Source organism: Podarcis bocagei (assembly GCF_964188305.1).
Source record: "Podarcis bocagei genome assembly, chromosome: 12".
Lineage (NCBI taxonomy): Eukaryota > Metazoa > Chordata > Lepidosauria > Squamata > Lacertidae > Podarcis > Podarcis bocagei.
The window spans coordinates 46953209-46976738 of record NC_138137.1 but is presented as its reverse complement, the minus strand read 5'-3'; the positions used below and the strand labels follow the sequence as shown (position 1 = coordinate 46976738).

General features: G+C 40.7%; 1 protein-coding gene across 3 annotated transcripts in view; it reads left to right on the top strand.

Moving 5' to 3' along the window:
- Positions 1–23530, top strand: part of WDR37 (WD repeat domain 37) — a 51752-nt gene that overhangs the window by 6000 nt on the left and 22222 nt on the right. The window contains exons 1-10 of one of the 3 annotated variants that reach the window (XM_081163749.1): positions 2763–2781; positions 6084–6261; positions 6972–7068; positions 9405–9500; positions 9653–9717; positions 11196–11279; positions 17291–17426; positions 19470–19541; positions 20780–20824; positions 23194–23270. In XM_081163749.1, the coding sequence (XP_081019875.1) occupies positions 6124–6261; positions 6972–7068; positions 9405–9500; positions 9653–9717; positions 11196–11279; positions 17291–17426; positions 19470–19541; positions 20780–20824; positions 23194–23270 (810 nt within the window). In that variant the 5' untranslated portion in view covers positions 2763–2781; positions 6084–6123. Of the gene's footprint in view, positions 1–2762; positions 2782–6083; positions 6262–6971; positions 7069–9404; positions 9501–9652; positions 9718–11195; positions 11280–17290; positions 17427–19469; positions 19542–20779; positions 20825–23193; positions 23271–23530 lie in introns of those variants that run through there. The other 2 variants (XM_081163748.1, XM_081163750.1) reach the window with 2 other exon arrangements.

Sequence of the window (23530 nt, the reverse complement as noted above, 5' to 3'; positions counted from 1 at the left end):
ATTTATACTTGCTCTGCCAGTCTCCCTCCCTCAAACCTAAGTAATTTTAAATGGACAAAAAAGGAAGCACACTGCTTTAGTAATTCTTTCCACATTCTGATATTTCCTGAAAGAGATATTGTCTCTTGGCTTTCAGAAACATGAATGCCCGAGGGATTTTTTTCTTTCATTACACAACTCGTCTTGATTGCTTAAGATCGGACAAGTAAGCATATTAGGAATACCAACTATTGCTAAAGTAGGTGACTTATTGGGGGGGCCTTGTAACATTGTTGCCTGATCTTTTATGCTTGCTATTCTTGTTTCATCTTTGACAATTAAATGATAATTTGTTTTACATTTTATCTTCCAGAAATAAGTAATCAGAAATAATCTGATACATTCAATAAAAAGTAGATGTTGTGTGTTTTATTTAAAGGTATAAAACATGCACTGTAAAGGATAATTCGTATACTAGAATAATAGTATTAAAAAATTGTATAGTTGTCTCTTTGCCATTGTAGAATATTTTATATCTCTCCCACCTTTTATTGGATGATTTGTTAGGATGTGAATAACTTAAGGCAAGTCATTTTTCTGCTGTGGACCTGATTTATCGCTGTTGCAAAATTTTATGCTTGGGGCATTTAAGGGAGCATTGTTTGCAACTTAGCAAACTAGTTCTTATATACTCAAGTGTAATGTTACCTTTGCCATAATGCCGTTTTGAGTTTGAGTCATCAGTTGCTGCCCCATTATATTAGCAAATAGCTTTGAAAATATCATTTGTGCTGTGCAACACTGGTTCAAATGAATATAGTTCAAATGTGTAGTCAAACCTTGATCTGACTTCCTCATGCAAAACAGTTGCAACACATGAAGGGGACATTAAAAAACACAATCAAGTTCATCAACAGTGGTTTACAGAAACCAGACCTATGTTAGGTGACCTGATAGTTTCATATGTTGCCATGGAAAGGCTACAATTGCAGCTTTTGGCCTATGAATGCGAGAGTACTGTACTCCCAACAGAACTTGAGAAACTCCAAATACAGGCGTCATCCCACTTAATGCACAGTTGACTTGTGTGCGACTGCGTATCTGCGTGGCACTGGGAAATACGTACGTACGTACCAGGAAATGGGGGAAAGTCCTCAGGGCTTGCAAGGAGACAGAAGAGGATGTCATTGAGGGCACAGAAAGCCCCCAAAAGACCAGAGGCACAGCAAGGCTTTGTTTAGGCTGCTCAGCCTCCACACCTAACAGCTGAAGTGCACATCTTCCAGCCAGTCCCCGAGCTTCACTGTAGATATTTCGGTCTGGATTGAAGAGAGCTGGAGAGCAGGAAAAAATGGGTGTTTAGAGGGTGTTCCCCCTTTTGTGATTTTCACTTATGCGTGCAGGGATGTTTGTATAGATTCCTGCAGATTCCTGTCTACAATGTAATATTATAGTTAACATTTACCTATTGTCTTGAATCATCTGATTATGTTATTTTGACACTGTATTTTGATCAGTATGGCCTAGCTAGTGGGGTGCAGAGAGATCCCATGTATCCAGTTCACGCTATGCTTACCTGCAAGTGAATGTGCATACTTTGGATTACAACTACATCTGTACTTGTGTATTTATCCTCACAGGTCTATAATCAATTGAGGTGGGGCTGGGTGCATCCACATTGTGTATGTCTCTGTGCTCTGCTATGGCCCTTCTCTGGTTCTCACCCATCTGTCTCCAGGGGTGAAGTCAAACTGCTGCATTAGCAGCACCAAATTGACCTTCCTGGGGAAGAAGCCTGGGCAGCGAGTATGGAGGTCTTGGACTTCCCAGATGGCAAGACCCCCCTGGCCCTTGCTGATGTGATCCAAAGGAAAGTCGAGCAATACGTTCGGCACCAGCTTGGCTGCAGGAGTTGTGGGAAGGAGGCATACAAGATGCCACCCACCTGCTTTAGGAACTGCACTCCAGATTTGGGCAGGATTTGCTCCTTAGCATTTTCTTCTACCAAGGATATCTCCCAAGGCAGCAGGGGTTTGGGAGCAGAGTTTTGCTTCTCCTAGATGGGCTACCTTCCTTGGCTGACGAGCTCTACCAACCCCTCACTTCCCTTTATGCAGAGCTTGTGCCGAAGCTGTCTTCTTGACCATCAGACCCACTATTGGTCTTGTCCACTCAATTTACTAGAGCCTGTCTTTGCATGCAGGTACTATTTCCTGCGTAGTACTATCCATACGTTGGGGGCATGTCTGCAGTGGGGCAACTTGCCAAATGTGTGTTGCCTGTCTCCATGAGCTGCAACCCTGAATGCTCAAGGTCATAGTTTATGGGGCTAGCCAGTGTGTATTTGGAAAGCTGTCCTGCTGCTGCCATGCCCCTAATGTGTGGATAGCATGGGGGGGGGGGCATAGCAGGGCACCACTCATCCCTCGTGGGAGGCTGAACACCTGAATAAGGCTTTACTCTAAAACAATTCCACTGATATTAAATCTCATGGAAACAAATGGAATATGCTTTCAAGAAGTAGCCTTATGATGGTGCAGTAAGCGTACCTGTCAGCTCACACTGAACGTAAACTGCAACATCTGAACTGTGGATTTTTTCATTTCTCACTAATGTTCTCATTGTGGCCCTTAACATGCCTGATAGCAGGAAGATTAAAGTATAGGTGGTAGTTTTGCATGCTTCAGCAATAATTGACTTAAAATGTGAAAGTCTTTTTGACTAATTTTTGTATTGTTTCACTAATCAATATTTAATATGGTTTTCATAGGATATTTAACATGACACTGATATACTGGACAGGTAATTTCCATTATTTTGAAAACCTAATTTAATAGGGTGAATCCAGGTAACTGCCAGCAATGATCCCCTCTTGTGGCTGCAATCCTATACTCATTTATCTGGGAGTACATCCCATTGAACTCAATGAGATTTACTTCTGTGTAAACATGTATAGGATTGTGCTGTGTATCTCCATGTGCCATACTGTTTTGCTAAGGACTTGTTCAGTTAATTCCATTTCTTACATTAAATTTGTAAGATTTTTGTGGTGAAAGGGCAATTGATCTTGACAGAAATCACCTTTCCAACTTAAGTGATTTGCTACCAAAGCTTAAAAGATAATATTCCCCCCTCCCTTTTAAGGTTCAGTAATCTCTCTTTAAAAGCTAAAGGCTGTTCGGTCTTTTGGATAGTTTTACAGTACAATGCTATATATATCTTCTTGGAAGTAAGCCCCATTGAGTTCATTGGGGATTACTTTCATGTATGTTAGCATTGGATTGCAGCCTTAAAGTACACTTGGAGCTGCTGCACATGAATTTTTTCCTACGCTGGCTTCGTGATGTGTGTGTTAATAATGATAAATATACTCTGTTGTCACATACAGTGGTGTACATGTTTATTGCACACAACAGTGGTTGGTGTAGGAGAAATATCACGTGTCAGTGGGCCCTTGAATCCTGCTTGTTAATTTCTCCTTTTCCCCGTCTTCCGTGTGTGTGTGTGTGTGTGTTTGCTTGCTGCCTCCTCAGCTTTAGGTGTAATTTCTTGCAAGATCTGGAGGAGGGCTTGCATTTAAGCATGTCTTTTTCCTGAATAATGCATGAATTTTGCAGTCATTCTGGTGCATGAAGATGTGCAAAGGATCATTAGTATAATGAAATGCAGACTGATGATGTCCAACTGACTAAGCTGTTAACATTTTATGAGCAAATAACTTCTCTAGTTCTAAAATTGTATTTTTCCCTCTCAAAGGTTTTGACGGTGCTTTATTATGTTTGTCCTTCTCTTCCAGTTTTTGAAGGTTTTTAGTTTTGTCTAAATTGCACTGGAAACTGCATTGGGCAGGGGCCTGACTTTTTCCTGTGTTTTGTTTAGCACCTTGTAGATGTAGGTGCATGATTTAGAATAAATATGAATAAATATTAAAATGATTTCTTCCATCTCTCCAAATTTGGTTTGTATCACTTTAATTGTGGCTCTTCCTTTCTTGTTGGAAATGATAAAAAGGGCCTGTATCTAAACAGCCGGTTGTTTTCCTGATGCTGTGAAAAATGGCTTAAATAAAGTGTTCATTTTGCAGAACGTTTGACCATGATTAAAAGGGAAGGTTAAATTGCACCATCAGATTAAAATACATTATTTAAGTTCAGCTGTTCTATGAGTGTAGTAGATCTTTTAGCCAGAGCTAACACAAAGATGAGGAAAATCTAAGTCCCCTTGGGTCTGCTTTGAGCTTAAGAATTTTAATAATGATTAGTGGAGGGAAATTATCACTAACAGGTTGATCTTTTTGGAGACATCTTCCAAACCGCTGATACAATTTCTGTTGGTTGCTAGTCACAAGAAAAGTACATGTGAAAAGGGTGTTTAGCTTGTAGGAAAGGTTGTTTCAGAGGAATGCTCCTTGCTCATATCCATGTACCAAAACATACAGTATCCTCAGCCTTAATTAGTAAGTCTAATTAAACAGAGTCACGTAGTATTTTTCTGTGTTAATTTCAAGTATTATTTACACTACATTGCCTTGCAATTTGCAAAACATGCATTTGTTTTTGGCTGTAGATTTCATAACCTAGATTTTTCAAACCCCAACAGTCTTCTAGTTGTTAGATGTATATAACAGTTCTCATTCCTAATTTGAGAGTTGGTGTATTGTCAAATCTCCCTACACCAGGGATTTCCGCACAGTTGTTTTAAATGCTGCTCAAACTTCTTTGCTTAACTTTATTGCTTTCTTCTTTGTTCTGCAAGTTCCTGGGTCTCTTTCCTGGACTGTCATTGTTTTGGAATTCTTTTTCGGGTGGGGGAAATGAATGTTGCCTTCTGAGTTGATAGTCTTTTAACCTTGGTTTCAAAGTAACAATTAGCCATTGTTCTGTTATTGAAGCTAAAAACTCACATGTTAAAATTAGAGCTGGCACCAATTAAAGAACATTTAATTGATTAACTATGAGCTATAATTGTTCAAAATGGTAGACAAATAGAATTATAATTCTGAACAGTATTATTTGTCTTTAGATTATTGACACATGAATAAGACACCATTTTAGAAGAGGCATTCTTTCCCATGGGGGAGAGGAGGAATACCTCTGTTAAAGTGTTGTCTGCCTCCCATGTTTATGTAAGTTCTTGTACTAGAACAAATTCTGCTGTTAGATGAACAGTGGCCATCTTCTTAACTGAAAGGTTTTTAATTGACGAAATGCTTCAGCTCTTGTTAAAATGGAATTTGAGGAGGGGAGGAAATGGAAAATGTTTCTTGCTTAATAGATTCATATTAATTGTGAAAAGATTTGGATACAGTGTAGTTTCTTGGACACTGTTCCCTAAATGAAGCACAACTTGATTTTCTTATGGGAGCAGTATGGTTCATGCATGGGCAAGTATGGTTGAAGGTACTGTCAGGTAATTTAAACACAGTGCAGATGACTTTTGAAATGCATAGTGATGATTTTCGAATAGAGCAAATGTTAAAAAAAGATACATTTGCAAATCCGTTTTACTATTCTTAGTAGCATTAAATGTTAAATGAATTAACTTTTTAAAGACTTTAATTTGATTATAGCACAATCTTTGTGTAAGGTGTTTTATGAAAGAACAAGTTAGTAAACTGCTGCAACATTTTACTAAATATTCTACTAAATATTACCTGACTCCACCCTTCAAACATCATCTTCCTTTACTTACAGCTGGGTTTATGACTTTGCATGCATTTCATTGAACTGCAGTAGGTGTTTGATTGTTTGCTGGAAGCATTTTGGAATTCTCACTGGGTTTGCATTTCGAAGGCACTTAGTAGGCCCCTAGCCTAGAGGATGATTTTTTTTATTTATACGGTGGCTTTTTAGCTAACAATTAATGGCAGAGAATGTGGTCTCAATTCTCCTGTTTTCATATATCCACAGCATTATTTTTAAAATAGAATCAGAATTAAGTAATCTTAACTAAAAGCAGCTCTTTTTCCTCAGACAAAAACAAAATATCCCTTCCCTAAAAATGATTTAAGAATTTTGCAGGCTTAAATTTTTCCATTACCATTATTTCTTCTAAGACTAACTCATTATATAAGGCAAATTCTAATATTTAACACTTGGTTTTAGTTTATCTTAGGAACTTCTGGGAAGTTATTTTTTTGAAGTAATGCCCACAGAAAGTGGAAGTTGTGCCACTGCTCGCCAAGCCAAGCAGAAACGCAAATCTCACAGTCTTTCTATACGAAGAACAAACAGTTCTGAACAGGAGCGATCAGGATTGCAGAGAGAGATGTTGGAAGGCCAGGTAAATTTGGCTGGAATTTGTGTGTCTTATGTTTGTTTAAATTCTCTACTTAATCCTATTAAGGCAAGTTACAATAGCTTGATAACAATCTATTGAGCAGCAAGACTAATTCCATATAATTCCAAAAAAACAAAAGATATTTTTTTCAAAAACAAAACAAAACTTGCCAAGGGAGCATGGAGGGTTTCCATACTGTGAGGAGTGGTGAAATGTAAAAGGCTATAACTCCTAGTTTAAAACTTGGGAATGCCTAAGCCTTCAGTCCTTCACCTCATTTATCCTCAACACATCCTTTTGTGAATGTTCAGGTGAAACGAGGGGGGGCGGGGAGGTGCTCAAAGCCACGCCATTGGTCTTCACTGCTGAACAGAGAATCAAGCCTGTGCCTCGGCTCAGACAATTAAGGCATCCTCATTATTGAGGCACCCACCATTCCATGCTACTTGGTTTATGATTGAATCATGGTCAAAATAGCACTCACCTCATCCAGCAGAGTGTTCTGTGACTCACTAATAGTCCCCCCCCCCCCAAATCAACACAACAGTGGAGATTGAAGTATGATTTAAATTTGAACTCTTCTTTGGTATAATGGGAAAATTATTTCAGGATAGATTTTGAAGTAAAATTACAGAATTGGCATTAAGGGTCAAAAATGCACTAAAGCAATATAAAGCACTCCAATAATTTTTAATATTTTTTATTCTTTCAAGGATTCTAAACTACCATCATCTGTAAGAAATACACTCCTGGAACTTTTTGGCCAAATAGAAAGAGAGTTTGAAAACCTCTACATTGAAAATCTCGAATGTGAGTTGATCTTTATATAATGTATTGGAAAATTTTTTGAAAAGTTGAAAGGGCATGGAAGGGCATGGAAAATATACTAGATGCATTATATTTCAGCTAATTATTCTGGTCCCCTGCCCCCATACATGATTGTGAATTAACAGCTTAGTAACAACTCTGAATGGACACTTACATTTCCCAAGTTACATATCCACGTATCACATGTGTTTGAGGTCCTAGCACTTGCATTTTCTAATTCCTTTTAACTTGATCTGTACAGTCTGTCATGTTCAGTATGCAGGTGTGTGTGTGTATATATATATATATATATATATATATATATATATATATGCAGGTTTTGGTGTCTTCGGGTGTCTTCCCGTGTAAGAGTTGGGGTGTCTAGGCGACGTTTCGACGAGGTCTCACTCGTCATCTTCAGGCTGGTGCTTTCGGCTTCTTGTTACTAGAACAGAGCAGGATCTCAGTGTTTGAGTTCCTATAAATACTGTTGAGGGGGTGTGGTGTATAGCCTCCAACGTTCTGGGCAGAGAGGAAGTTCCCAGGTTAGTGTGCTTTTTCTTCTTTTGTTCATTAATTACTTGAGGGATATCTTGAGTGATTTCTTGAGTGATATTCTGAGTACCACTTAGGAGGGTCATTAGGTGTGGATTAGTTGCTAAAGCTTTCGTGTCTTGACCTCTTGAGCTTGTGAAGAGTTTTTCTGAGAAGATGGCTGTACTGCACTTAGTTGTGCTCTGGCTTGGCTTCGTGTATAGGGGCGAGCTGTGGTTTTGTGCCCTGTGCCAGCCAGGTCTGTGTAGGGATTGCAGGGGGGTGCAGCATCCGGAGGTGCCACTATGGTTTGGCTACTGGATGGTGTCTGTAATTTATCTGTGGAGAGGGTCTGGGTTTGGGTCTGGTGTGGTTGATTGGAGATGGCGTTCTGTGTGCCTCTGGTTCTGGTGTCGGTTTTTGTGGGGAGGGCTAATTTCCAGATGTCTGGTAGGCGGGACGTGTCGTCACGCTTGTTCATGTTGTGAGGGTGTTTCTCTATCTCGAACTTCCTCTCTGCCCAGAACGTTGGAGGCTATACACCACACCCCCTCAACAGTATTTATAGGAACTCAAACACTGAGATCCTGCTCTGTTCTAGTAACAAGAAGCCGAAAGCACCAGCCTGAAGATGACGAGTGAGACCTCGTCGAAACGTCGCCTAGACACCCCAACTCTTACACGGGAAGACACCCGAAGACACCAAAACCTGCATTCCTGTACCCGTGAAAATCTACGAAAGCAAATATATATATATATATATATATATATATATATATATATATATATATATAAAAAGATAGAAACAGAGCATTTGGATGTCTGATATGACTTCCTGTTTAATTCTTTATTTAACTAAGTATCAGCTACGCTTCAATATTTTAAAGCCACAGCAGTTTAATCATAAGGCAGCATAAAAATGTAACTATGCATAGCAAGGCATAATATGTTTGCCATATAAGCCCTCTACAGAATATGTAGAACTGCCTGCTTTACCCCCACCTCCATCCTTGAGTTCATCTCCACCCCTGCTGACTTCATCTCCAGACCTTTGCACATTGAACACAAATCCTGAAAGGGGGAATCTACATGTTCTTGGCTGAATGTACATAGGCTCTCCCATTCAACTCCCCCATTCTTTTTGTGATGGTTTTCTTGATGTCTGGAGGGGATGTTGAGGACAGAGCCAGCGTGGGGGGCTAAATTCCATGGCTTCTTGGAATTTGTGAAGAATTATGTCTACTTTTTAGGGCTGTATAATATATAAAATTCTCCATTATTATCATTACTTGTGTTTATTGATTCAAGATTGCTGTGCCAGATATCTAGACTGGATGCTCTCTCTTTTTAAACTTGGCAAAAATATGTTAAGCTCTAATGCTGGGTTCATTGTCTTCCAATCTGGAGTGGAATTACATGCAGGAACAAGCTCTTTGGCAAGCGGTGACTTGCTGATTGTGGAAGAGAGATAGCGGTCTTTCCTTCCTGAATTTTTATTTGCATTTACTAATGGCTCTTTTGCATCAGAGTTATTCCCGTTGGAACTGTAGTTTTGAAGCAACTTACTCATGGCAAAGCCTGCTGTGAAATTATGTCTGAATCTGATGGCTGCTGGTTTAAGATTACGCTTACTACTTGTGGTATACAGATAAACCGCAGATGCAAAAAGCCCTTTTGGTAGATGGAAACTGGAGACTACTAGGCTGCACAGTTGAGACCTTGGAAATAGGGAATGTGTGATAATTTAAAAGTTGTGATTGAATGCCTATTATCTTCATTAACATTGATTTTTATGCTACTGCTAGTACGTAGAGAGATTGATACACTTAATGAACGCTTAGCAGCTGAAGGCCAAACCATTGATGGAGCTGAACTGAGCAAGGGACAGCTGAAAACAAAAGGTAAGAAGAAGGTGGACAAGTATACCTCTCTTAGTTGGCTTTTCATAACTTAAGTTGGTGATTTGTTGGAAGGGTGTTATCACAAATGTTCGAATAAAATAATGAAACAGCCTTTAAAAACTCACTCCCTTTAAATTTATTTGTCTTAACAGCCAGTCATAGTACCAGTCAGCTGTCTCAGAAATTAAAGACTACTTACAAGGCATCTACTAGCAAGGTATGAAACACACTGAACCTTTTATTTCCCTTCAATATTTACTTGCTGGCCTAAATTTGGCAGTTTTCTGTTAAGTACTTTCTATTTGTAGATATGCTTAGTGAAGGCTAGCAAAATCGTTGGCGTCTGTTTTCCGCTCCTTGAATTGTTGCTTCAAAATAATGTAATGAACGCATTGGAAAGGAAAGGAGGTTTGTAGCAAGGGAGAGCTGTGACAGGGTTTAAAAAAACCTGTTAATAGAAGACAGAAACTAATAGCATTTTGATTGTGAGGAATTCTATAGGAATGTAGTTAAGTTAAATAGATGTTACATCCATTTCCCCCATGAATTTTACTAATTCATGGACATCATTTTTGTTGTGTCCTCGTTCAAAATGTAGATTCATAGAACAGATGCATCTTCTGATTGCAGTTACCAGTGACCTGATCGATTCTTCGATCAATAGTGTGTTCTTGCCTCATGGAAGTATTACTCAGAAAGTCACATACAAACTGTTCATGCTGTTATCTTCCACAGGGCTTTCAAAATATAGTGCTTTTTAGGTTCAAATGTAAACTTTTGGTGTCTGCTGTGAACAGAGCTAAATAAATATTATAAATTCCTATGGTGGCAGTGTCAAAAATAGAATCAGACACATCACACTTACCCAGTGTTGATCATTAAATTACACTGGGTTTGCTAGCTGCCCCTATTTACATATTTTGCTTTCTGGCTGGTTTCCGGAACAGATAAGGTCAAGACCACTTTCCCACCTCATGTGTTTTTTTCTGCATAAACAAAGTTTGGAGTTGGTCAGCCTTTCTTCTTTCTAGGAAACTCAGAAAGCTGTTGCAATCCAGCAGGGCTTGTAGCTTATACTCCCATCTCCACTGCTGAGTCTATGCTGAATGTTGCCCAAACCATTGCTACTTAGAGAGGTGGCCATACTGGGAATTAGAAAAGGACTTTGATTTCAAATTTGTAGGCCACACCCCCCATTTGGATTGGGCCAGGAATGAGCTGAAGAAAGTGTGTGGAGCACTCTTCAGTACAGAATACTTCAGGGTAGTTTTTTTTTTTTAGCTTACTTTTGATCGTACTTTTTAATGCACGCTTATTAGGCAAATACAGTCAATAGATTAAAAAGTTGGTAATCGATCAGATGTAATTTGAATGTGCAAACCTATGAGAAAATGCCGAGATGCTTAAATTTGATAATGAATTGTGTTTAGTGTTCATTTTCAGTTTAATTTTCATTTTTATTTGTCTTTCTACATAGTTCGCAATGTCAATATGAATGTTGTGGGATGTAAATATCTCCTCCATTTTACATTAATGTATTATTAATCTATTAAATATGAACAGCAGTTCACTTTCTTAAATAGTCATTAAAATAAAGACATTTATTATTAAGTGTGTGTGTGTGTGTGTGTGTTATAAATTGTTTTTCTTTTAAAGAAAGTGCTGAATACTTATCTCTTCTTACTTGCTATGTAGCGTTCAAATTCTTTCCCAGGCAAATCAGGTGGACCTCGCAACTTCAACGTGGGAAGCTGGGAAATATGGGGTGGAGACTCCTGGGTAACTGCTTTGCTTCCCAGTGTGCTAGTATGCATGCCCAGCTAAACAGTAGTGAGCGGTGGAACATGCAGAATGCCATCTTAACCAGTTTTCTTCTATGGATATCATATCTGTCAACTGTGCCCTCTTGGAGGACCTTGTGCCACCCATCCTTAACAATTTCTTGCTTTTGCTTTTGGATACTAATTGATGAGGTCAGAATCTGAAAACCAAAAGCAGCTTTCCCCTCATCACATTCCTTTGTTACATTTGATGAAGGTGTTAGCACCAGTCTGGATTAATACAGACTGATGAGTTCATCCCAGTTAAAACAAACTAGGACATTACTTTCTTTATTAAACTGAATAAATTCAGTATAATTCTCCACACTGCTTTTCTTGGTTTTTAGGGGTTTTGAAGCCAGTGGGTAGGTGGGGAGCTTATCAAGTGTACCTAGGATTCAGCATATGCCGTATTGCAGAGAACAAGTAGCAAAAAGGCTGGTGTTTATTTTCTTATGAAGATGCTGCAGAAAATCTTGGACTACTTAGTAAAGGACTAATTCAGGACTGCTGCAGCTGGAACTAAAATCAAGCAAAGTTCAGAACCTCACAATAGCTCATATGCAATGTATTAAGCAGCGAGAATAACATTAACGAATGGAAAATTATAAAATATATAGTCTTTTCCTTGGACATTCCTTTAAGAAGATTTTGTCTTTTAATGACTGGGAAGTTTATTTAAGCAAATGTGTACCCTACTCTTTTTTGTGTGATAGCAACACAGAAAATGCATTGACTACAATTGTGTAATCGAGTCCTCACTTCATAAGCCAGGACATGCAGCAGCTTAGTTCATTTGCAAGCACCCCTTCTGCTCATGCATCTGCATCAGTTGAGTGGGGGGTAGAAAAACCCAAGAAAGCGCAGTTAACTAGTTCAGTGCTGACTTTTGCATCCTGGCTTGTTTGGAAGCCACAAGCCATAGTTCCCAGCTTGCACGTAATGGGAACTTGCAGTGTTCTGGTTTCCTTCCCTGCTGGTGTGAAGGAAGAAGCTAAGGGGCTGCATGTGCGTATATGAGGTTTAGGCATTTTCTGGCTTAATAAGCCATGCCTTAATTACATAAGCTGGACATTGAGTGAAACTTGTTTCTAGGTAACACTCACATCATAATAGATTCTTCTTGCCCTAACATGCTAGGTGGGAGAATCTGTGTTAGATTGTTTCTGTTCTAGGCATTATCTCAACAGTTCATGGGGTTTCTATCCTGTCAGTGATGCAGAACTTTTCTCTAGAAGCAATCTCACCAGCGCTGGCAAAAGGAACCTTAATCTCAAATACAATCTGCAAAACATGGGGGGGCGGGGGATTTTATTTTATTTTTTTCTGCTCAAGGGCTGCATAGCCCTGCAAGCAAACACTCTGGGAGCTGCTTGCCTAAAGCAGAAGGGGCTGAAGTAAAAAGTAGATGCTTCAACCGATACCTGTGCAGGCAGTTACAGACCCCATAATGCAGTGGAAAGGGAGATATATTAATCCACAGTACAGTGATGGGCAGGAAGATTTAAATCACATTCTCGGCTTGTTGCCACGATGGGGATAACAGGGGAAAGGTATGCCAGCCAAAGACGCTTATGGCAGCAGTGGGACTAGGATGAGTTGGTTCCCCCTTCGCAAGCACTGCTGATTGCTACTGAAGATCCCATAAGAGCCGCAACTAGAACTGCTCTTCACCTAATATTCCACATGATTCATTATTTTATTTTGCTCTCACTGCTATAGATGCCACCTCTGCCATAATCGGGATGGCTCAACCATTCCCTCTCTTGTCCCATCTGTCTGCATGAGAACCAAGCCCATTACTAACTGGCAGGCAGCGATAGTACATCCCATGCTACTAAACTGGAAGCCTGCCTAGCAACTGACTAACTAGCACTTCATAGAAGGTGCTCACATGTGCTGTGGCCTTGGGCCAGTTCTGCAGTGCTTGGGAGCAATATGTCCTGCTCCACTGACACCTGGGTGGGGCATACAGCAGCATAAGTAGTAAGAAATGATTGCTAATCAATCCGCTGGGTGGTCTGGGAGAAGGAAACGGACATCTATGCTTGGAACGTGATTGCCATGCATAACAGACATGGAAACAAATGGGAATACATGCTCTTACTGAGGCTAGCAGCCGTTAGAACAACTTCTGGTGGCACGTGCTACTGAGTAGCAGGGTAGGTTTGCAGGAAAGCAAAGGGCAGGATCCTCAGACAAGGAGTATCAATTGGAGATAGACCCTACTCATTATATGAGGATCTGCAGTCATCCCAATACTGTACCAGGTTTTTGTTTCTTTCTTTTGGTTGTACTTCATTTTAATGGATCGGATTTGAAAATAAATTGCCTTTCTAGCTTAGCATACTTTCCATATCCGTAACAGATTTGTAGAATTCCGTAGAGTAGGGCAGGAGGACTCTCCCAACTGAAATAAAGCAGCCAAAAAGGCAGGAAGAAATAATGTAAATGTCCCCCCCCCCAAAAAAAATATTATATAACAAGCTGTGAGGTTATATGTATGCTTGAGTACTTTTGCTTCTTAGAATTCAAAAGCGTTAGAATATTTAGTTTCCTCAGAAGTTTAAAGAACTTATGAAATCTTCCCATAATTCATTTCCTTCTGTGAGGTGAGGTGGGTGCAGGAGCCTAGCTGGACTCTTCCCCACTTCTTATTTAACAGTTGAGAGGTATCGGAGTCCTGTTGCTGTAATTCTACTGTTCCACTTCTCATGCGTAACTCCATTTTGTTTGAAGACATTTATTAAGTCTGACAACTGCATTTTAATACTGCCTTGAAAATTTTATGATTAATTCCACACTATGGTTCAAGTACTAATCTTTACCTAGTTCTGCAAGAATTAACCTGTTTCCTTTTCAATGCATCCATAGTAATTATTGCTTCTACTTGCTTTGAAACAATTCTGCTCATTAACCACTTAATTATGATTCCATCTAGGTCTCATTTCATCATTATAAAGATTAATAAAGAGGGAAAAAATGGAATATTTTCACTACCCATAGCATTGCAGTCTTCTTCTAGTCCTTCCTGTTTTCTTTCCCCCCTGAATTTAATTTAGTATACGGTTAGAACATCTTTTTCTTTTGTTTTTTAATCACTGAACAAGCCTAGGGCCTTATTTGTAATAACAGAATTGGAAATAATCAACCCCCCCGGTTTGCTTACAAGATGGTACATGTTGCATCCAGGATTTTGCCTTAACTAGACTCTGATTACCAAATATTTTATATAACTACTTGTAATTTTAAGACTGCTTCTGGAGTTCTTAATTTTTTTTAATTAAAAAGTTTAATATAGTAGCCTCCCATCATGCATTTTAATTCTCTTAATGATTTCAATAATCTGAAATAGTTCAGAAGGCATATATACATAATAAATAGTATATACACTTCCCTGATGGTAGGTTCCATTGAACTCTGGCTTAGACATGGATAGAACTGGCTGCACTGTAAATTTCCTGTTGAGGAAAATACATGAGTGTAGCAATAAACAAACCTATGCTCAGAAGGGAGCTCACCTCTTTAAATATATTATATCCTCAGTAAGGAGTCCAACTTTCCAAGTATACTGGAATAACTCACATGTTTTGAAACACTTGCTTGCCATATTTTCTTTCTGTTTGAAAACAGCTCTTAGAAATGCACCTAAAAACATTGACTTAGTTTGCACGTAATGCTAAGCTAAACCATGGTTTAGCGCAACAGTGGAGGCTTCTTTTAAATATAGAAGATCCCAGAATGGTTCAGATAACACCCCCCCCAAATAGTACGCAATAAAACAGAACTAGATCAAACAACCCCCCACAAAAACCAGTCTAATAATATGAACACATCGAAGCAGGTTAAATAATTCATGGGGGAAGCCTATACAGCATATAGTTGAAGCTATGTATATGATGTTCTTTGCTGCACTGTTGCTAGAAGCCACTGTGCAGGTGTTGTGTCCACAGTGTGTGAATGAGAAAAGGAGGTAGGCTGCACCAGGTGAGGTGCTTCCCTTCTTAGCTTCCCTCTCCACTTCTCTCAGTTGTCTAGCAGTGCAGTCAGCCTGCCTACTTACCCTCCATTGGAAGCAAGTGCCCACTCTTGCCCGTCGATTGTGCTCCTGCTCCCAGCTAAATTCTGCACTGCTCAGGCTGTGTCCAGTTCTGGGAGCAACATTTTAAGGAGGGCACTGCCCAGAGAAGGAAGAGCAGGATGGTGAGAGATCAGGAAACCTAAGTCCTATGAAATACTTTCCAGTTTAAAGCACTGGGTATGTTTCCTCCCGAAAGCTGACATCTTGAGTAGATATTGCTATTTATTTTGGAAAACCAAGCCTGCTTCCTATCCCTGCTTTGCAGCAGGTGTAGTTTGTTGGTGGGGAATATTAGAAGTATTATTGTAACATAAACCAACCTTTTTAGACACCAGAGACTTCAATCGGCATCATGGGATTTTCATTTAGGCTTTTATCTTCCGCCAGGGGTACTGAACACCCTTAAAACTTTTCGCAAAATCATTAGTTTTAATGTGCATGGGTGCAAAAGTAGGGTCTGTAAGTACATCTCGCCATCAAACCCCAGCGTGCTATCCTTCACATCTCCTCTGCCGCAGCCCCTTCATCAGCACCCCATTCATCCCTAACTCTGCTCCATATCAGTTCCCTTCCCCGTATGTCACTGAGGACCTCCCAAAGTCCTCTTGCTTGTCAAAGCAGCTGCCACCCCCTCCCGTTCTGTCAGTCACATCCTTGTCCAGGTCTTCTCCCTAATCCATTCCTCTCCCCCTTAGCTGTAAACACAAGCAGACCTGCACATTTGACACACACCACACTTCTTGAAGCCTGCTCAATGGGTTTAAATTAACTCCAGGAGAGTCTGATGCTGTGCTGCTATGCAGGGGCAGCCATTGGTGGACCAGCCTTTGTATCTTGGGGGCATTGCTTCCTGACCCTGAATTATGGTTCAGCAACTCCTGTGAAAAGTGGTTGGGGAGCTGCGGGCCATGCTAGGAACCTTTTAAAAGGGTATGACAAAGTCCCTAGGCCTCTGGTCCAATACATATTTCTGTACTTTCCTTTCTGTCTCCTGTGGCTTCTTCTACCTTTGACCTGAACTCCCAGCATTTACCAAAATCAAGACACATAATTATGCGTTTAAGCACACAGCTCTTTCTTTGATACAAATAGTACCAAAAATTCTCTGCCCACAGGTTGGGGGTGGGTGGGGTGGTGAACTATTATTTCCTTTTTTCCTCTTCACTGTTTTTTAATGTAGCAATTGAAATTCAAAAAAGTTTTTCTCCATTCCCCCCCAAGGCATTTAATCAGAACAGGCAAGCAAAGGGATTCATCTCTAAACATTAGTTGCTTCCCTCCCCCCCCCCCTAGTTTTCCCTTGTGTTGTCAATTTTTCCTTTTTGTTTTGTTTCTTGTGAAGGATGTTTCATTAACATGCAAAAGGAACTGGGCTGTGCTTCCAGGTTAATTGTTATTTCCAGTGTACTGTTAAAACCAGCTGATTTATCTCTTTATTTTGCCATTTCAAATGGCTCTTAGCTTTAGATCTCTACACAGCTCTTTCCTTCTCCCGCACCTTACCCATTTTTGGCCAGCTGAATTTAAGAAACAGACTTGTATGGCATATATAAAACATAGACTGAAGAAAAGCTAAGTGCTCCTCAGATTATACCGACCTGTTTATCAGAAGAGATGAAAGGAAAATCTGAGAGTTTGCTGCATTATGACCTCCTAAAATGCTTACACTGGGCCAAATTCTGCTCTGGCGCGCACAGTACAGTGTCCTGATTTGACACAGGACAAATTTGGTCCCATTATTTTTTAGGAGAGAACATCCTAGAGCTTATGCATCCATAAAATGTGCTACAGTTAAATGTATTAATGGCTTTTATGTTGTGCATTTGTGAGCCGGATAATAAACAATTGTACTTCTCTTCTTGTCTCATATCTGCTCTTGCTCTCCTTAGATTGTATCTAGTTTCAAAACTACGACGTCTAGAGCCATTTGCCAGCTGGTGAAAGAGTATATTGGTCATCGGGATGGGATTTGGGATGTCAGTGTCACGAAAACTCAGCCATTGGTGCTGGGGACAGCATCTGCTGGTAATACTCTTTATTTTTTGTCTCCATTGCTATTTATGAGGGTGTACTATCTTAAAGGGCGCACTAAACCAAACATGGTCAACTAATGACTCATGGGTGGCTTCAGGTCCTGCCCCATATTTAGACCCTTAGCCCTGCCTATATCAGATGCAAACCAGCATGTTTGTGATTCAGAGGGTTACCTATTGGATTCTTCAGTCAGTGGGGCCAGATCTTCTCCAACCAAACTGTACACATGTGGAGAAACTCTCACCACCACCCTAGCTTTGCCCCCCCCCCCAAGACTGAAAGAGACCGCTCTCATTACTCTAAACCAGTGTTTCCCAAACTTGGGCCTCCAGCTGTTTTTGGACTACAATTCCCAGCATCCCTGACCACTGGTCCTGCTATCTAGGAATGATGGGAGTTGTAGTCCAAAAACAGCTGGAGACCCAAGTTTGGGAAACACTGTTCCAAATCAGGGCATGCTTTCAGACTAGCATTTGACTTTTGTGTTAATCAAATCCTATATATGGCCCCCATTATGGTTTTGATCTCAGTTTTTTTTTGTTGCATTTATACTTTTTTGTTTTGCTATTCATCTCTCTTAAGTGTGGTTTTACTGAGAACATTTACACAAAAAGTAAAGGTAGCTGCTTTGCCCCATTTTAAAAATCTGTATTTATTTTACATTCTGACATCCCACCTTTCTTCCATCATGCAACCCAGGGTAGCAAGCAGCGTCATTCCCAGGAGGTCTGCCATCCAGGCACTAACCAGACTCAGACCTGCTTAGCTTCAGCAAGGTGGTGGCCTCAAGTGACTTCAAGTCATACCCTGGGACAGTATCTTTATTAGGCTAAGCAAAATGTCACAAAAATAGTGTAACTCAGGTAGTGGACATCTAAATGCAGATGCTATGCAGGTGTCAGGTTCCTCTTGTTACATTCTCTTCTTTATTTTTTCCCTTTCAGGTTTGTCTTCCAGCTCCTTTTCTTTGCCTACCCACTACTGACCCCAAAACCAAACTTTAGAAATATGACCTAATTTCTGTTATCCGTTTTAAGACTTATCTGTGCTTCCATTGCTGAAAGATTATCCTGCTAAGGATACTTCTTGTATTGGGACTAGTGATAATCCCATAGAATTTGAAATATGCTGGCAGCTATTTGAGCCAGGGGCCGTAAACGTGCATATAACGGCAATATAACTTTTTATCTTTGAAAGAGAGGATAAATGAGGAATTTGAGATACGCTAGCACCATCTGCTGGACATCAAAGAGAGCAGGAGGGTATGATTCAGAGAAATTGGAGACCTGCACTTGGTCAAGAAAGTACAGCTAACTTCCTCGCCAACACCTCCGAATTCTCTAAGGCTGCTTCAGACATTCATGCTCATCACTTGATGACTGCAGAATTGGGTGGTGGTTCAAGCCTTTCTCACTTGTTTTTTCTCTCCCCCCCCCCTTAGCCCCCATGAGCAGGGAGGGAAACGTCCCCTTCCTCTTCCACATGCCCCCTTTACCATACTTGCAGTCTTCTAGTGTCCCAGACATTGGGGAATGAACGTGTGCAGCAGGGATCCTGCTGTACTTGAGTAGGCTTTCTGTGTAATTGGAAACCCCGAGTACGGCTTTTCATGTGTGAATAAGCCATCATAGGTAGAACAGCACAGGGAAGTTAGGACACTTCAAAATCAGTGTTTTTCTGTGCAGCCAGTAGGCATTCTGCTTGTGAGTATGAGGCAAGGAGAAATCAGATAATGGGCATACGTGTGTGAACGAGCCTGAACTACAAACTGCCTCCATTCAATGTAGAGGTTTTCTTCCTACTGAGAGCCACAGGAACAGGACTCCCCTGAAATGCATTTTCTTTGACTTATAACTGTATGTACAACTTCCAACTCCCTTTGTTGTCAAGCTCAACATACAGGGGCATACTTTGCTAGCACGTGTCTCACTGGTAGCCATATGCTTTGTTACCTGTCACTATAATTCTGCAGGGCCTCCATTGCCTAAATTAAAGCATTTTTCTTTCATTTCCCTTCCTTTTTAATTCTGACAGATCACACAGCTTTGCTTTGGAGCATAGAAACAGGGAAGTGCCTTGTGAAATATGGTGGGCATGCTGGATCAGGTGAGATGAAATCCCTGCTGTTAAACAGGAATGTCAGAAAAATAACTTTATGTATAATTTCTTCCTGCTATGGCATGTATATATGTATGGTTTTAGTATGCAAAAGCCACTGGGTTGAATCCAATTGTTCCCTTCTACAAACTGAAGGAGTTCTTCAGTGTTTTGTATGGCGGAGGCTTCCACTAATTCCTGCCAACTTCCCCTTTCCCCATTGCATTCCTTTGTGCCACCTTTCACCATATTCTGTAGGCTTTCACAACCCCCCCCCCCTGAGATATTTTTGGGGAGAAGGATGAGGAACATTTCCTCCTCTTTCATGGGTGAAGGTGTCCCTTTGATGAACATAAGTGCACAGTGGGATTCAACCTAGTTTCTTAAGATGGTTTGATTCAAAGAGAAGCATATTAATAGTCAAAGGAAAAACTTGAAATGCAGTGGTTATAATTTGAACATTTCCATAAAATACAATGGAGCAAGCAAGAAATGACAATATAAATATTTGGTTGCTAAATGTGCTTTCAGATTTCAAACTTGATAGTTGTTGTGTAACTCTATTGAAATTCTCATGAAGATCAGATTTATTTTAAAATTATTTATTACACAGACTGAGATGATAGAATTCTGAACAGTACCACCTCAGAATGCAAGTGGGAGAAATCAGGTTTCTGAATGCTCCATGTAAAAAGGTCACTGCTTATAGTGAGCTAGTGCACTCAGTCTATTTCCATTGATGTGCTAGCTAAATTGGATATGGGGAGTTTTCTTTTTTGCATTTTTGCATGGGGGATCATTTCCCCTCTCCTTCCCTTGCAGTATAAAGCAGAAAAATCTGGAATTGTGCTAACTCAGTTTGCATAGTTTGTAGAATACCTCTTACTGGATCCGACATGCACCATTCTTCTTGCTGGAAATCTTTTCTCTGGAATTTTCTACAAGAACATTCCCCACCATTAGTCCTCTTGCTTCTGGGATATCACTAGAATCACCGGAGTTCTATCTTTAAGTTATTCCTCACTGTAACAAGAGGAACTGATCAAACTGCAAGCATATATTTTAACTCCTAGGTTCTGAAATGACTACAGTACATCCCAGCCCTCCCACAAACCACTGAACAGATCTTAAATCACAGTGGAGGTCCAGATGTGCCCCCTGCCCCTAAGTTTAGCTACATGTACAGTGTGGACGTCCTGTGGATTGGTTGGTCATAATAATTGTGGTGTTGTTTTTCTTAAAAACAGTAAATTCCATAAAGTTTCATCCGACGGAACAAGTGGCTCTTACAGGTATGTAATTATCTTGGGCTCACAGAATAATATTCTCAATACCCTTAGGAATGAATAGTCATTTACCACTTGCTTCATGTGTGTGTTTGCTGATTACCTCTGTCAGGTTAGTACTGTATAGCAGTGTTTCCCAACCTTTTTTGGGCAAAGGCACACTTGTTTGATGAAAAAAATCTCGAGGCACACCACCATTACAGCCCCGTGACGTCAGCGCGCAGCGTCACGCCGGGAGGGACGCACGAAAGTGTAAGTTTCAATTTTTTTCCCTCCCCCTTGCCGGGGAACCTCCAAGCTTTGGGGGTGGGGGGGGAGGAGGCAGCAAAGCGAGGCAGGAAGGAGAGCGCGGCTTGGCTGGGTGAGCTTTGGCAGGGGCAGGGAATGAGAGCCGCGAGGCGGGCGCTGCGGACGGAGGCGCTGCCCGCCGAGCTCGCAGGCAGCCAGGCAGGCAGACGGCGAGAGCCCCGCGCTGGGCGGCCTCTCCTCGCCGCCGCCGCCCCCCCTCTCGCCGCCCGACTCGCCCGCCTCCCTCCAGGCAACATCTCGCGGCACACCAGGCAACATCTCGCGGCACACTAGTGTGCCACGGAACAGTGGTTGGGAAACACTGCTGTATAGGAAGCTGCCTAATACCAAGTCGGACTATTCACATCCTAAGAGCAGCCCTGTTGGATAACACTAAAGGCCTATTTAATCCAGTAGCTTGTTCCCAGAGTGCCGGGAAGCCCACAAGTAGGGCATGAGGACAATAGCCCTTTCCAGTGTTTGTGATTTTGTAGGTAGCATATAGCTATCATGACTATTAGCCATTGATGGCCTGGTCCTCCATGAATTTGTCTAATTCCCTTTAAAGCCATCTAACTTGGTGACTGTCACCATGTCTCATTGCAGCGAATCCCACAGTTTAGCTTTGTGCCATATGAAGATGTATTGTCTTTCCCGAATCCCCCCTCCATTCCGCTTCATCAGTTCACCTAACTCATTGTTGTCTACTCTGCATGGAATATTGTTGGCTCTCTGGGTTAGAAACAGAAATTTTTCCCCATCCTGCTTGGAGATGTCTGAGATTGTACCTGGGAATAAAAATCTGTGCTCTACTTCTGAGCATCTTCTCCAGAGCTTCTGTTGTCCTGACTCACTCACCTTAAAAAGGTTTTATTTCTCTTTTCTTTGGCCATGCTCTATTTAAATAAGCCTGTGTATGAGAGATGGGGTGCTTGCAGTTTTATCTGTTGACTTAAAGGTAATTAACTTTGGGGTCAAAAAGGAAAATTCTGTAATCTGTGTGTATTATAGGCATTTACAGGTCATTCCGTACCCTACCTCCTAAGGAGTGATGCAATTATTTCTTGGCCACGTAGACGACATAAAATTGTTTACAATGCCATTAAGGAGGGAGGGAAGGGATGTTGGAAGCTTTCCTGAACTTGCACACACATTAAAACTTGCATTGGGATGCAGCAGCAAGAAAGACTGATACTGAGGAGGGGTGAATGTTTATTTGTTTGTTTATATAAAACTTGTATAGCCTCTTAACTGTAAATAAAACTTCCAAGTGGTTTACCAAAAAATCCTCTCAATAAGTGCAAATTATTTATATGTATGACTAGATGTTAAAATGTGTGTGTGTGTGTAAATTGAACATGCTGGCTTCATTCTCTTTGCTTAATTGAACATTGTATAGTCCCCAAATAATGAAACATTTAATTTAGGCTGAATGTTAACTAAGTGGTCAGCAGCAGTATTTGTTCAAAAGTAAGTATTATTTATGCATAAGTAACTTAGGCATTTGAGTCAAAATGGTAAAAATGCAATGACCTTAACACTGATCCTCTTTGGTTTGAAGCAGTGAGAACAAGTTCAAACTTTCCTTCTCCCACCTCTTACCTGGGTTCCTCAAACACCATTTGACCTTGATGTGCAAACCAGCAAATTATAGTTTGAGCAAGCCAGTTTTGTAAACTAGGATCAAACCATTGTTTAAAACTTCAGTTTGGAGAGATTGCTTAAAACTGTTTGCCTGTTCATACATTAGGGTAAACCATGGTTTGAGGAAACCAAGAGGTTTTGCATCAAGGACTGCAGAAAAGGAAAGGAGACTGGTGGGACAGGAAGAACTCTAACTCACAACTTGTTCCAAATCCTCTGTACCATAGTTTAGAGCAGTGGTTCTCAACCTGTGGGTCCCCAGATGTTGTTGGACTACAACTCCCATCATCCCTGAGCTCTGGCCTTTCTAGCTAGGGGTGATGGGAGTTGTAGTTCTATAACATCTGGGGACCCACAGGTTGAGAAAGGCTAGTTTAGAGGATCGGGAGTGTGACATCTGAATTATCTACTATATTTCCATATTCTTTCAACTTTCTCTGCAGCTTCAGGAGATCAGACAGCTCATATCTGGAGGTACATGGTGCAGTTGCCCACACCTCAGCCTACCGCAGACTGTAATGTAAGTGATTTAACTCCAATTTGATGCTGGATATTGAAGAAAAGTTTTATGCTGCATTTTAAAACTTTGCAATAGTATATTAATCTATTTGAGAATATGCACCTTTTAAAACAATTTGTGATTATTTTCCCCCTACTTAGCATTTTGCTGATTACATTTTCCATTGCTGTTACATGTTTTTGGTGCACCATCGTCTAGGTGGACTGTTTCACAAAGTCCTTCAGCCTCACCCTGCAGCTCTGCTCAGGTGGCTGTTAATG